The sequence below is a fragment of the Thunnus thynnus genome, chromosome 13 (genome assembly GCF_963924715.1).
Source record: "Thunnus thynnus chromosome 13, fThuThy2.1, whole genome shotgun sequence".
NCBI lineage: Eukaryota > Metazoa > Chordata > Actinopteri > Scombriformes > Scombridae > Thunnus > Thunnus thynnus.
Genome location: NC_089529.1, coordinates 22520302 through 22533371, shown reverse-complemented (window position 1 = coordinate 22533371; position 13070 = coordinate 22520302). Strand labels below are relative to the sequence as shown.

General features: G+C 38.6%; 1 protein-coding gene across 2 annotated transcripts in view; it reads right to left on the bottom strand.

Annotated features, from left to right (window-relative positions):
• Positions 1–11109, bottom strand: part of ppm1e (protein phosphatase, Mg2+/Mn2+ dependent, 1E) — a 41150-nt gene extending 30041 nt beyond the window's left edge. Inside the window, exons 1-2 of one of the 2 annotated variants that reach the window (XM_067608654.1) lie at positions 11021–11109; positions 10720–10913 (exon numbers count right to left, since the gene is read on the bottom strand). In XM_067608654.1, coding sequence (XP_067464755.1) covers positions 10720–10904 — 185 coding nt within the window. In that variant the 5' untranslated portion in view covers positions 10905–10913; positions 11021–11109. Of the gene's footprint in view, positions 1–10719 lie in introns of both variants that reach the window. The other variant, XM_067608653.1, reaches the window with a different exon arrangement.
• Positions 11110–13070: the final 1961 nt, after the last annotated feature.

Below are 13070 nucleotides of genomic sequence, written 5' to 3'. Positions count from 1 at the left end.
GAAAAAATCACTCATTTTGAATATGTGTGAAAACAGTCCCTGGAGTGTAGGAGTGATAAGAGTGTGTAGGCAGGTGGACATTAATGCTGCTACATGCTCCTGTATTGGCAGTGTTTCCTCTCTCCTGTGCAGCATCCTACTTCTGCAGGACGGCCTGAGGGAAGTCCTCATTAATAAAGCCCTTGAGGAATTTGCTTGTTTGAAACAAAGCAAGCTTGTCCTTGAACCAGAGGACAAGGTTTGCCCAGTCAGAAGCAGAGGTATGCCAATCACTGATTGTTGATGTGGTTGATATTGAGTTTAATAAAACAGTGTAACAGGGCGAACGCTGTCAGTGAAGGCAAGTCAAAGTAATTCTAAATGTATTTTTGTCAAATTATAATAATTAAATTAATCATTATTATATTAGTTTATTACTAAAATGAAGTAAAAATGTAATATGGCAGAAAGGAGCAGGCTGGTTAATGTTTATTTGATTGACTAAGCTAAGCGACCAGAGTCTGAGACACAGCGTTAACTAACTTGCGCTAATAACTGTAGCCGATGACTGACAGTGTTTTGGTAGCAGTAATGTTGAAGACCACTTAGCATCTAAACCAACCGACTGCTGTTAATACCTGCAGGTACATTTTTAAGATGTTCGATGTATTACAGCTAATTAGCTAATGATTAGCTAATTAGCTAGCTGATGTTAGCAGCGCAATTTACCCCACTGTATATTTGTTTGGAAGCTAATTCAGCAAGCCAAGTTGCAACACAAGATGTGTGTCCAGACTTGTACATACATGTAAGAAGGAGACATTAGTTAGAGAGCTCATGTGGGTCACGTTCAAAGAAAGTGAAGAGCGTGTGTTCAGATTTTAGATGTAGCACGACTGCATTAAAAGTCCATGAAAAGACACGAGCGGCCGCAAACAGAACACAGAGACTTTCTTTACAGTATGTACTGTATGTAAATGTATTTTCTTTTTTTTGCAATACTTATAGATCATGAACATATACAGTGCACAAAATAGCACACTTAAATTAAATGAATCATGAGTAAACATGTATTTAAGTACACTGAGTATAATTAAATTAAATTCAGTTTAATATACTTTTTTTTTACTTTGGTTAGATTTTTTTGTGAAACACATTGTATTGCATCCATCTGTATGAAATGTGCTACATGAATGTTATTATTTTATTTATTTAAATGAACCAAATACAGAAATAGAAGAGCTAACTTCTCTGCTATGCGTCAAACCAAAGAGGTTCAGTAGGTGTAATGGCAGAAACAATGCAACTATGCAACACAAGGTTTTGTCAGATAAATATGAAAAGGTGTGTAATAGTGTTCGGGATTAACCCATAAATATTAAATTAATTTCAAATTCAGTGCAGCAGATATTGCTTACTACCAATAAAATGTGATAAATGTTTATTTGAATACCTTAAATGAATTCATCATTTACTGAATTCATTGCCACGTTTGCTTGTTTTCACAATCAGTGATAAAATAAATTGTCACACTTGTATTTTCCACAAGGATGGTAACATGACTCAGTTTCTTCCAGTTGGAAGCTCATATTTCCCGCAGACTCAACATGAGGTGAACATGGGCGTGACTGAACAGCTGTGAGCCGCTGTCCATGGTGCTGAACTGACAGCCACACTTGTCACCACTTTCACCTGGGTACCACTTGTCCACAGTAATAGTAGCTCTGACAGTAGAATAAGTTCACCTGCTGTTTCCAAACAGGCCAGCACGACTAATTAATGTTTTACCACTTTACCCCTGTGAGAACCTCAAATGCAACATGTAGGAAGTGAAGAACAGGCTCACCAGTCTCTCTGACAAGGACGGGGTGAAAAGGTGGTTATGCATTTAATAACCTACACAGACCAGCAGGGAAGCTAACCAACCACATCCTAAACAGTAACCATCATGGCTGAAGCTGGATCAATACCATTAGAAATCACATGCTCGATCCAAAAAAGTTCCATTGTGATCCGTTCAAAAGGCACCAAATTCACATAGGTCTTGGTCTTAATGGATTATATAAAGTCTAACATAAAAACCAATACACAGATAGTGGCCTTGACTCATTCAGGGCAGGGATGATGTATAATCTTAAAAAAAATCAATATATCAGTACAATCTTGTTTATAATCAGTATTTTCTTAAAGTCAAAACAGTTTGTACATTGTACATCTTCAAGTTTCTACAACCAAGAAGTCGAGTTGCCCTCGATTCAACCCTCCTTGGATAACCATGACCTCGATGACTGAGAATCTTCACACACAGTTCGTACATTAACTTTATAATTTCAAACAACTTACATCATACATTACACCACTAAAGCATTATCCATGAGCATTGCTTAATAATTTGCAAAAATATCCATCATGGAAATCCACCGGTAACTGAGTCGCATCGACAGTGTTAAAGTTAAAGATGACTGTCTCTGAATTATCCTGTTGGCAGCTGTAAGTGTCCCTGTGGCTGCTGAGGTAATGTTATACTTTTACAGGCTGACAGAACATTTTGTAGCTCATACGCCCCAAAGACTCCACAAGTCCCAATTCAAAGATATAAAGGTGTTAAATATTTAAAGTTTAAAATATTTAAAGCTTAAAATATTGATATGATGGGTTTAATTGTGAACTTTTGACTTCTACTACCTCCCTTTTCAATCCCATGAAGTGGGTAAGGCAGCCTCACACAAAGCTACATAAATAATCTATCTAACGTCACCAGACAACAGTTTCATTTTGTAGTTTGGCGTTCTCACAAAATAACAGCCAACTGACAAAAAACAAGAAGTCTAATAATTATAATAACCTAATAATAATATCTTCAGTTATACTGGAAGTAACAAACATGATCACCATGTTGAAGCCATTTTAGAAAAATAACAGTAAGTGATCTACCGCTGCAACTATTATTTCCATCATCAAATAATCTGCAGTTTATTTTCTTGATTAATCAATTAATAGTTTTGTCTATCAAAAATGCCCATTACAACTGCCCACACCCTTTAAATTTCTTGTTTTGCACAATAAATCAATCAGTTATAAAATAGTTGCAGAATAATTGTCTGTCAATCAACTAATTAATTAATCAACTTATTGTTTCAGCTCTAAATTCTTAAAATTCATGAGCTTAACATTACATTTAGATTCAATTTTGACTTTGATGTCATCAAATTAGCAAGTTGAATGTGTTTTTAAACATGAAAAACAATCAAGAATAAATAAATAAAAATAATAATAAGAATACATTCAAGTGGTTTCCAAGATAAAATTATTGATATCAAGAACAATATTGTTTTTGATAACTATCATTAAATCAATAATTGGTGCCAGCGTTAGTCTCACATAATGCAGTCACTTTGAACAAATGAAGTCCGGCCGCAAATAAATTGAAGTAAAAAAAAAAAGCGGAACAAGAACAAAACCACCTGTTCTGTAAAACTGTGGTAAGATGGTTGTCATGATGTCATAACGTCCACAGTCATTAGTGATGTTGCAGTTTTACAGTCTGCGTATCTTCTAATACATCCGTCACCAGCAGCTTCTCCAACACCACCTACTCCTCTAATTGTGTGAGTGTGAGTGTGAGTGTGTGTGTGTGTGTGTGCGTGTGTGTGCACATTTGAGCGTGTCATGTGTGCAGGAGGAAGCCGGATCTACCCCCTGGTTCTTTACAGCTGTGGGAGACATTTCTGTTTAATGAGGTCTAAAAAGGCTCTCCCCTCAATTACTATCTATCAGCTCTCAGTGTGTGTGTGTGTGTGTGTGTGTGTGTGTGTGCGCGTGGCGAGGGTCATTTATCTCGCCCCTCTCCCTCCTCTTCAAGTCATCATCAATTCATCAGCAGTCAGTAAAAACAGTCAGAGATGTCAAACGACTGCCAAGAGTCTTAATTCTAGAGGAACAAATAGTGCATTTGATTTATTGTATATTTAATCTCCAGAATGACCATTTAGCAGATAGGGAACAGATTAAAGGTGACAAGAAGTGAGGGGAGGAAAATGGGGGATGAAATGTAACAAAGGTCCCTCGCCAGACTCAAACCAGGGACGTTGCAACTTCATGGTCAATGTCTTAACCGCCTCGGCCACAACGACGTTAAATCCTTGTTAAATACACTTTAAGGTGCTCTGTGGGGTTTTCTTATAAACAGACAAAAGTTTCAAGTCAAAAAACTCCTTATTTAACTCATACTGACCCTTTATGCAGCCCCTCAGTTCAGCCTCTGTCTGAAACAGGGCATTTTAGCACCTGTCTCTTTAAGGCCCCCCCACCCAATGAGCCCACTCTGTTCTGATTGGTCGACTCTCGGAAGCTGACTTACGTCGGCTACAGAGGCCATGTCAACAATCTACGCAACAAGCTTCACTACTTTTTTTTGTTCTTTACTCGAAATGTCAACTTCTTAAATACATCCGTACATGTTCAAACTGGAATCCAATCCGAAATATGCGAGTGGACAACACAAACAAAACATGGAAACCTTAGCAACAAAGCCCACAGAACAGACAGCCGTTTGAGGGCATGTGCAACGAGCCGACGTCACTTTGTCGTCAAGGGAGAAAAAAACTGCAAATGAAGCGTTAAGAGCAGGTTGAAGCCCTTGTTCTGACTTGCAGGGAGCTTCAAGTTTAGGAACTTTGATTATGTTTAACATAGATATCTGACATCATAACAGTATATAAATAACGGAAAATCACAAAAAGCATAATATGACACCTTTAAATTGCGTATGTCTGCTTGTTTTATTCACACAGCAGCGTAACTTAGGTCGTACTTGAGAGTAAACTCTTCACACGTCACTTTCCAAATCACAGTGTATTTAAGGGGAGTAGACTGCATCCTCTTTTTTTCAGATGTGATTCCCAGCTGCCTGGAAGAAAATGGATTAAAACCTAACTGGCGTCATTTTAAACACACATACACACACACATAAGCTCTGTCTACACCCCCAAACTCGTTCTAACATACCAAGTGCTTCACCCGCCCCTTATTAACACACTCACACACACAGAGGGGATCTCTCTTCTTGCAGAAGTCTATTATTAGCTGTTCAACCCAGAGACAAACTAATGACACTTCAGGATGAATCACCAGAGCTGCTGCCTCCAACTATCATTACACTCACCGCACAGCTACAGTAGACAGCCATGTAGGATGCTGGCGACCACACAAGCCGACACACACATACCATCAGTCTGCTTCGAGACCTGCAGCAGGTTTTGCCAGAAAACACGTATCCACGTACCACTGAGGCCCACGTGTCTGCAGGATTTCATTCCAACACGAACAAAACCTGATTCAACTAACGCCTCTTAAACTGACACTTAACCTCAGACAACCAGCATCACTACCCCGCCTGACTACTGCTGGGTATCGAACCTCATTAGTTTTTGGTACCAACCAAAATGTACATCGATTAAGTGGTCACATTCATAATCTTGTTCATTTATTCTTTGATGAGATATGTGCTGATCGGAACAGAAAAATTAACAACAGAAAATTAATCGTTTTAGTCACCCCTTAAGCAAAAATGCCAGATATTTGCTGCTTCCACCTTCTCAAATGCGAAGATTTGCTATTTTTCTCTGGTTTATATAAGTGTACATTGAATATCTTTGGGTCTTTGACTGTTAGACGATACCTTGGGCTGTGGAGAATTACAGTTATTATATCTATATGAAATCACTAATTATCTGACATTTTATAAACAGTTATTTGAGACAACCATCAGTAGATTAAATGATAACAAATATTCATTAGTTACATCCACAAATGGTTGACAAATTTAAATAATCTCACAATATTAATCATCATGTTGCCCAACTCTATTGAGCAATAAGCAACACAAGCAAACAGCAAAACAACACAGTGACTGCAAATTTTTTTAAAAAACAGGAACCTGCTGTTATCAAAATGCCACATATAAAGAGACCTGATTGAAACATGGCTAGCCTTCTGCTTTATTCAGACAGACTACAAAACACCATCATTATTCTCTTCAAGGACGCCTGAGTTGTTACTATGACAACTGATGTATACAATGTAAAGAGGTGTAAAACAAACACACGGACTAGACCTTGGCACATGTATGTTTTCACTGCAGACTGTGAGCTCAAATTCACAGAGAACTCAGCTTCACCCGGCAGCAGACGACGTTAATAGTGATACATGAGATCGTGTATCAGCTCTCAATGAGAATTGATACATGATCTGTGTTTCTTGTAACTCCTCTCATCAGGAAAAGGAGTCTGCACGTTTGACTGCGACCACAAAATTGTAGCAGCTCATTTTAGTCATTAAAATACTCAGACAGCATTTGAAATCTATGAGTTCAGCTGCTGAAGTAATGGGACCAAAGCCTGTCTTCCATGTTGAGCTGTGAGTGGGAAGTTGGAATGAAATGTGCTGTAAATATTAATGATCCTCACAAGATGATTCCTCACGATTTTGGAGACACTCTGACATTTCCTCTAGCACCCATATTGGGTAAAAGTTTCCCACACTCATTCACAGTCGGCAGAACACTCAGATTTGTTAAGCCGCCACACTAACAAATCACTTATTAATTTTATCTTTCCGTCTGCTCTGCCTATGATAGAGCGTTATCGCTTTATTCAAGATTTGCTGCATCGAAATAAGGACTCCAGCTTACGTAAGCGGATGACGGAACAGTTTTAATTGAAATAATGCAAAACTAAGGGTCACTATCATGAAATCAAAGAATTTAAAATAGAAATTTCTCCCTTTTGGTGTGAGATTTTTTCTCAAAGGAGAACACAGGACGAATGATTTACAGAGCGGATGAATGCTGTAGCAGACAAAAAAGGCTGTTTAATCTCCGAGTGAAAGGGCAGTGACAGTTTTTGGAGTAAGTACCTCTTGAAGTACAGTAGGATACAGCTGTTAACTGAATGTGTCAGATACATTTTTATTAATATTTCATATGTTATGCTGCTCATCTAATTTTCAAGTTGTGTTTCTGCTTTCTAAGCCAAAATAAGATGATTATATATCTTTGAGCTGTAGTTTTATTCTTTATAGTTAAAGAATAAAATTGATTCAATAGGTAGCTCGAAAACTCTGTCGGCTCTGCACATAAAACAGCAAAAATGAGCACCTTGACCTTGAAATCATCTGGAGGTACTAGCTCCTGGTAGTGTCTCCTAAGATAAACTTCCACTTGGAGGGGAGCCAACCAGTGATTCATAGACTCCAACAGGCTCCAACAGGCCAAATGTACTGTATAAGACACCGCCTCGGGGCAGAAGAGAGAGAAAGAGGGATATTTCACAGTGCAAGCTAAGGCAGTGAGCTAGAGTTATTTTGGTAAGTTTGGCTAGTAGCCGTTTCACAAAGCCAGATTGGACGGACTCTCAGCCAAACCTGGTCAGGAGCAGGAGCAACATTTACTGTACATGAGGAATCACACACCAACTTAACTGCTCTAATGAGCTTTGGAGAGCTGTCCACTAAAAAACAAACAAAAAAACCAAATAAACCCAGTCATCATGTAATCACACGTTTTTAACTTGTTTCTATCAGCTTTGCTCAACATCAGAAGCTTTGTAGTTGAGAGAGAGAGTCCACATTGTAATTAAAAGACATATTATTGGATGTTTGTATTTTCCAGCAGTGGTAGAAAATATGTAAGTACATACATATTGTCATAAAATGTATTTAAAATATCAAAGTAAAAGTATTTATTGGGATAGATGGCCCCTTTCATGATGTTATATAGTAGCGGATTAGGGCTGCAATTTACAATTATTTTCATTATCGATTAATCTGTCAAATATTTTCTTGATTAATCTACAGAAAATGGTGAAAACTGTTAATTAAGTGCTTCCCAAAGAGGTCTTCTTTGGAAAAGATAAAGTTTTCCCAAGATTATGTCCTCAAATCTCTTGTTTTCTCTTGTAAAAATGACTTAAAATGATTAGTCAATTATCAAAATAGTTGGCAATTAATTTAATAGTTGATACCTGATCGATTAATCGTTGCAGCTCTAATCAACAGTACAATGGGAGGGGAAGGTAAGCCGTGCGAAATGTCACCAACCAAACAAATGGGACATTGTGACAAAGGCAATATGAACTTGTAGTGAACTATTGCTAATTTGGATGTGGTAAAACATGTGACCACTTCCTATTCTCCAGTTTCTTGTGCCATCAGTGGAAACACCTGACGGCACTACTGTCTGCTTGTGAGCCATCCTGCCACTAACATATGCTCTCCAATCCTGCTAAAGTACATTGTTGAAGGACCGTTCATAATTTTTCTTAAAACAACAGTCAGGTGCCCAAATGAACATTGAAACATGTTTTTCTTGCTGTAATCATTCCTCCTGTTCATACTGACCGTTAGAGGATCCCTTCATAATGTACTTACAATGTAAGTGATGGGGGTCAAAATCCACAAGCCTCCTTCTGTGCAAAAATGGATTTAAAAGTTTATCTGAAGCTAATATGAAGCTTCAGATCATTAAAATTAGTCAAATCAAGTAGATATCTTTCAACGTTACAGTCTTTTTAGTGCCAAAGTTCCTCTTTTTGTTACTATACTTCCACCACAGCTCAACAGGGAAACATAAAGTGGGAAATTGATGCTAAAAAGACTAAATGTGGCAGATATCCACTTAATATGACTAACTCAGACTGCTGAAGCTTCATATAAGCTTCAGATAAACTTTTAAATGCATTTTTGCACATATTGACTGTGGATTCACTGTGGATTTTGGCCTCCATCACTTACAGTGAAAGCACAATTGAAGGGGATCTTTTAATAGCCAGTATGAACAGGAGGAATGATTAGACCGAGGAAAACCAAGACAAGCATAATATGCGTAAAGGGTCTGAGACATGTGCAAACTGGCCACTCAATAAAGTCATTTTCAGACATACATGCAGGCAGTCCCCTTGCCATTAGGTGCCCTAGATGAGTCCTTCCACCCTGCTCTTCCCAGCACAGTTTCTGCACCTATTTTGGATTCTAAACCAGGCCAGGCGCAGAGCTCTCTCAGCCCGACTCGTCTCAGTTTTACTGTTTCTGACCAAGTGGAAACATCCATGGCTTGAAATTGAAGTCAGTGCGGAAGTCCCTTAAAGTGCATTACCACTGACTGTCGCTAGATGCTGGCTCCAATAGTCTCCAGAAACTTCAAGGGGCGTCAACTTCTCTTATGAAATACTAAGTCAATCATTTTTGTCAACAAGTCATTATGGTCTCAATCTCTAAATTCAGGCCCTCTAATAAGTGTGCTGGTGGTTTTTTTTGGAAATTAATAAGATATAAAGACAAATAGCTTTGACGTCTGCAGTGTGGGTGTTGATTGACAGCTGTGATTGACAGTTCACTCCCCAGCTCTGGGACTATTGTCGCAATATTTCGATAAGTTTAATGTTACTTGATAATGATATCTGCCATGTCAGTTAGCGAATGTTGGTATAAGTCTGCACCGCACAGTGTTCTCGGTAAGTTAGCGTTGCGTTGGAATGTCCTGGCTCCAAGCGGAAAATATGGCGCTGACCATAAGCAGCAACTCTGGAGCCCAATCCCAATTTTCCCTTTCTAAAGCCTAAACCCTGAACCCTCACGGACTTAATTGACGTCACCTGGTAAGTGCTTGAGTGCAAGAGGCTGCGAGTGCTAGAAATGGTATAAGATCATTTTGGGGGGTTTTTACACTTCCAGGTCTCCCCTGGTAACCCTGTATTTAACAGCCACAGCGCTATGAACTGTGGGTAGTTCCTGCAGGCAAAGTCTGCAGAAATGCGAATTTACAGAAAGTGTGAATAAAGGGCTCAAAAAGTCCACGAGAGAGACCTCATGCATTTGACAATTATATATATATTACAATCTATATTTATTTATATACAGTCTTTATATACAGATTAAATTTTACAGTCTCAAACACTCAATTCTGAAGGATTTCATTCAGGGGCTGTCAAATAAAATTATACATAAATATGGTATCATTTCTCATTTTTCAGTATGGATTCAGTTGTCAAAACACATCTGGTGTTTCCTCTCGGTGAAAATGTCTTCTTTCCTTTGGAGCCCCCTTTTGAATAAGATTTGGGTGAAAACAACACTGACTGATCTGCAAAATGAAAACTGCAAACAGCAGCTATAATTATCACCCCCTCCCCCCTAAAAAAAAAAAGCAGCATTTTCAGTTTGTGACAACTGCACCTGCCTTTTTTATTTAAGAGCGCAACGATCAGTCTGACGACTGAGGCTAATAACGTAACCGGTGGGGTTATTTTTAGCCTACATGAAGATGCGCTCAGCAGTGATGGCGATGGCTTCCTCCCCCTCCTACACCATAATGACGTCGTGCTGTTACGCAAAACCAGGGGTTCACCTTTTTTGTAGACCTCCAGCGCTGTCACTGCCGGCGCAAGATTTGTGCACAGATATAATACAGTGTAATACAAGTGGAGGCAGCTTTTTCAGTTTAAGCTTTAATTAAGCAAATGTTTCTCTAATATAAACTTGATGTTGGACACACCCAGCATGATATGAGGTAGTGGGCATCCCGGCTCATCTGATCCGGACCCAGCCGAGGTCACAGCCCGCTCACCTCAACACAGCTCCGCACAAAAAAAACCCACACGGACATTTATCCGCTATAGTGAGTTCATTGGATGCACTAACGCACGGAAATAACAACATGCCATGACAGAAAAGAGGACACTTAACTATTTGTAGAGGAACTGGAGACACAGGTCGAGGCATTCCCCCTCCACCTCGTCCTCGGTCACCAGGTCCGACAAGGGGCGCGTCGGCACCGGGTCGCTCTCCTGCAGAGGCATTCTCATCTCCCGGAGGAAGAGCTCCAGGAACCGTCGGAAGGTTTTCTCCTCTGCTGCAGAGCCGGCCATCATTTCTCATTCCTGGACAGACAGAGACAGCTCCGCCCGTCAGTACACTAACTTGCCGGGCAAAGAGAGAAGAGAGTCAGAAGTGGAGTAGCTGGGCTGTCAGTGCGCAACCGGACTACCTGAATGAGTGTGGACTACCGGAGGAGCGGGGCTGTCGGCGACCGGTGCGTCTGAGAGCAGCAGACCGGGCTGGAGGAGCGGATATACTACTGAGGCTGGACTGAGCCCCCATTCAGAGCAGAGCAGAGCGGGAGCGCGCACCGCGTTATCAGGGATTTCGGATGATCAGAGGGCGGTGACGTCAGAGAGGACGGTTCACATTTAGGTCATGAACGCGCACGCAGCACAGCCTCCTCTTCTCTGACGTCAGAGAGCTTTTTGGAGACACGATGAAGATGAAGATGAAGATGGTTTCCAGCACTACTTCACCAGAATTATACATATAAAAACTATATAAATACAAACTAATAATGAATCATAAGGGAAATAATCCAGATGGGCACAGTTAGCATTTGTTTGGAATAATCTGTATATTGGGATAGACTGGGGGAAAAAACAAGGTTATTACTCAGGATTTTTTGTCTGTTTGTTTTGTTTTTTGTTTCAAATAAGGTGCAAAGGGTGTCTGAAAATAATGCACAGGTGTTATCCAGTTAATTCAGTTATTGTAAAATGCAGGCTAAATGTTGACCCTCTTTGTTCCTTCTGTCACCACACAGATGAAATGATAACTCAGCTTTTTTTGGGACTGTACCTTTAGTCAGAAACATTTATATCCATTGATGAATTTCAGGGCATCATAAAGAATGTGGTGATGGAGGCATGAAGTTGTGTTTGAATAGCTGTTCCTCTGTTTTATGGTGAATTTTTGTATATCACGATGTCTATGTTGCATTTTGATTTTGTACAGCTGCTACCTTGACCAGGTCTCTCTTGTAAAATAGATTTTTGATCTTAATGGGACTTCCTGGTAAAAATAAAGGTAACATAATAATCTTATTTCTTTATTAGCAAAATTTCACATACATGCCAGTAAACCCAACCTTACTGTCGCTTCATGACCTAATTAAAGTCCTACCTGGACACACTTGAAATACTGCACAGACTCTACAGCTCTGAAAACTGGAGCCTTATGTAACAAATTTGATTATTTTATTGTGTTTATTTTTTCTTTTGCGTTTTCTTTCTTTATTGATGTAACATTATCTGTGTACTATCTTGAGCATACATTGCCTTGTTACTGTTGCTGAAACAGTAAACCTGTTGTAAGTTCAATTTTGTCAATAAAGTTATAAATAAAATAAAAAGATGGTTTTCTTCAGCTTTGCAGGTTCTGAGAAATTCTCATGATGACACAAGTCAGTCATCAGATTAGAGAAGGAATACCTTCGTTGGTGATTTAGATGTCTTAAAATTTAGTAATAAACATATCTGGAGTATCCTTGTAGATAATAATATTGCCACATTGCAAATGTTCTGGTTTTCTATTTATGGTGACTTGAATTGGAAAAAGGCTGATGGAGAATATCAGATAAATATCATATTAAATTAGATTTTTACATAGAATATATCCCATAAAGCACATTCTGGGCAGGTTTAAACTGAATATTAATTATTCCTGTGATTTCTGTGGTCTAAACAAGGAACGCATTTTCATTGATTTTTCCATTTTATGTATTTGAAAATATTTTGGATTGATATGCAAAACTTTCTATCTAGAAAAACTGGTCAAATGGTCATGCTTTATGGAAGTGATATTTTAATTTATTTTAAAAATAACTAAGTGGACAAGAAAGTTAGCTTTTTAGTCCAACTGTTTATAATCTTTGGCAAATTCCACTTACATAAAATGAAATGGACCAATCGAAAACTGAACTTTACCTACCTACCTAAATAAAAAAGCAACAAAGACCCAAACAACTTTTAAAACATACAAAATTATTAACTAATGATACTTAATTATTAATCTGAACTGTACCTCTTTATTTATTTATTTTTCCTCCTCATATGTATTATTTTGTTTTCATTGAATGTAAAAGGCACAATCCCCCTTACCAAATTTCTGATATTTTGTTTCCTCTGTTTGTTTTTCATACTTGTTTATATGTTTTGTTTTATGACTGTTATCAATAAAGTTGTCTGGAATAACTGAGTACACGCTGTGAATGT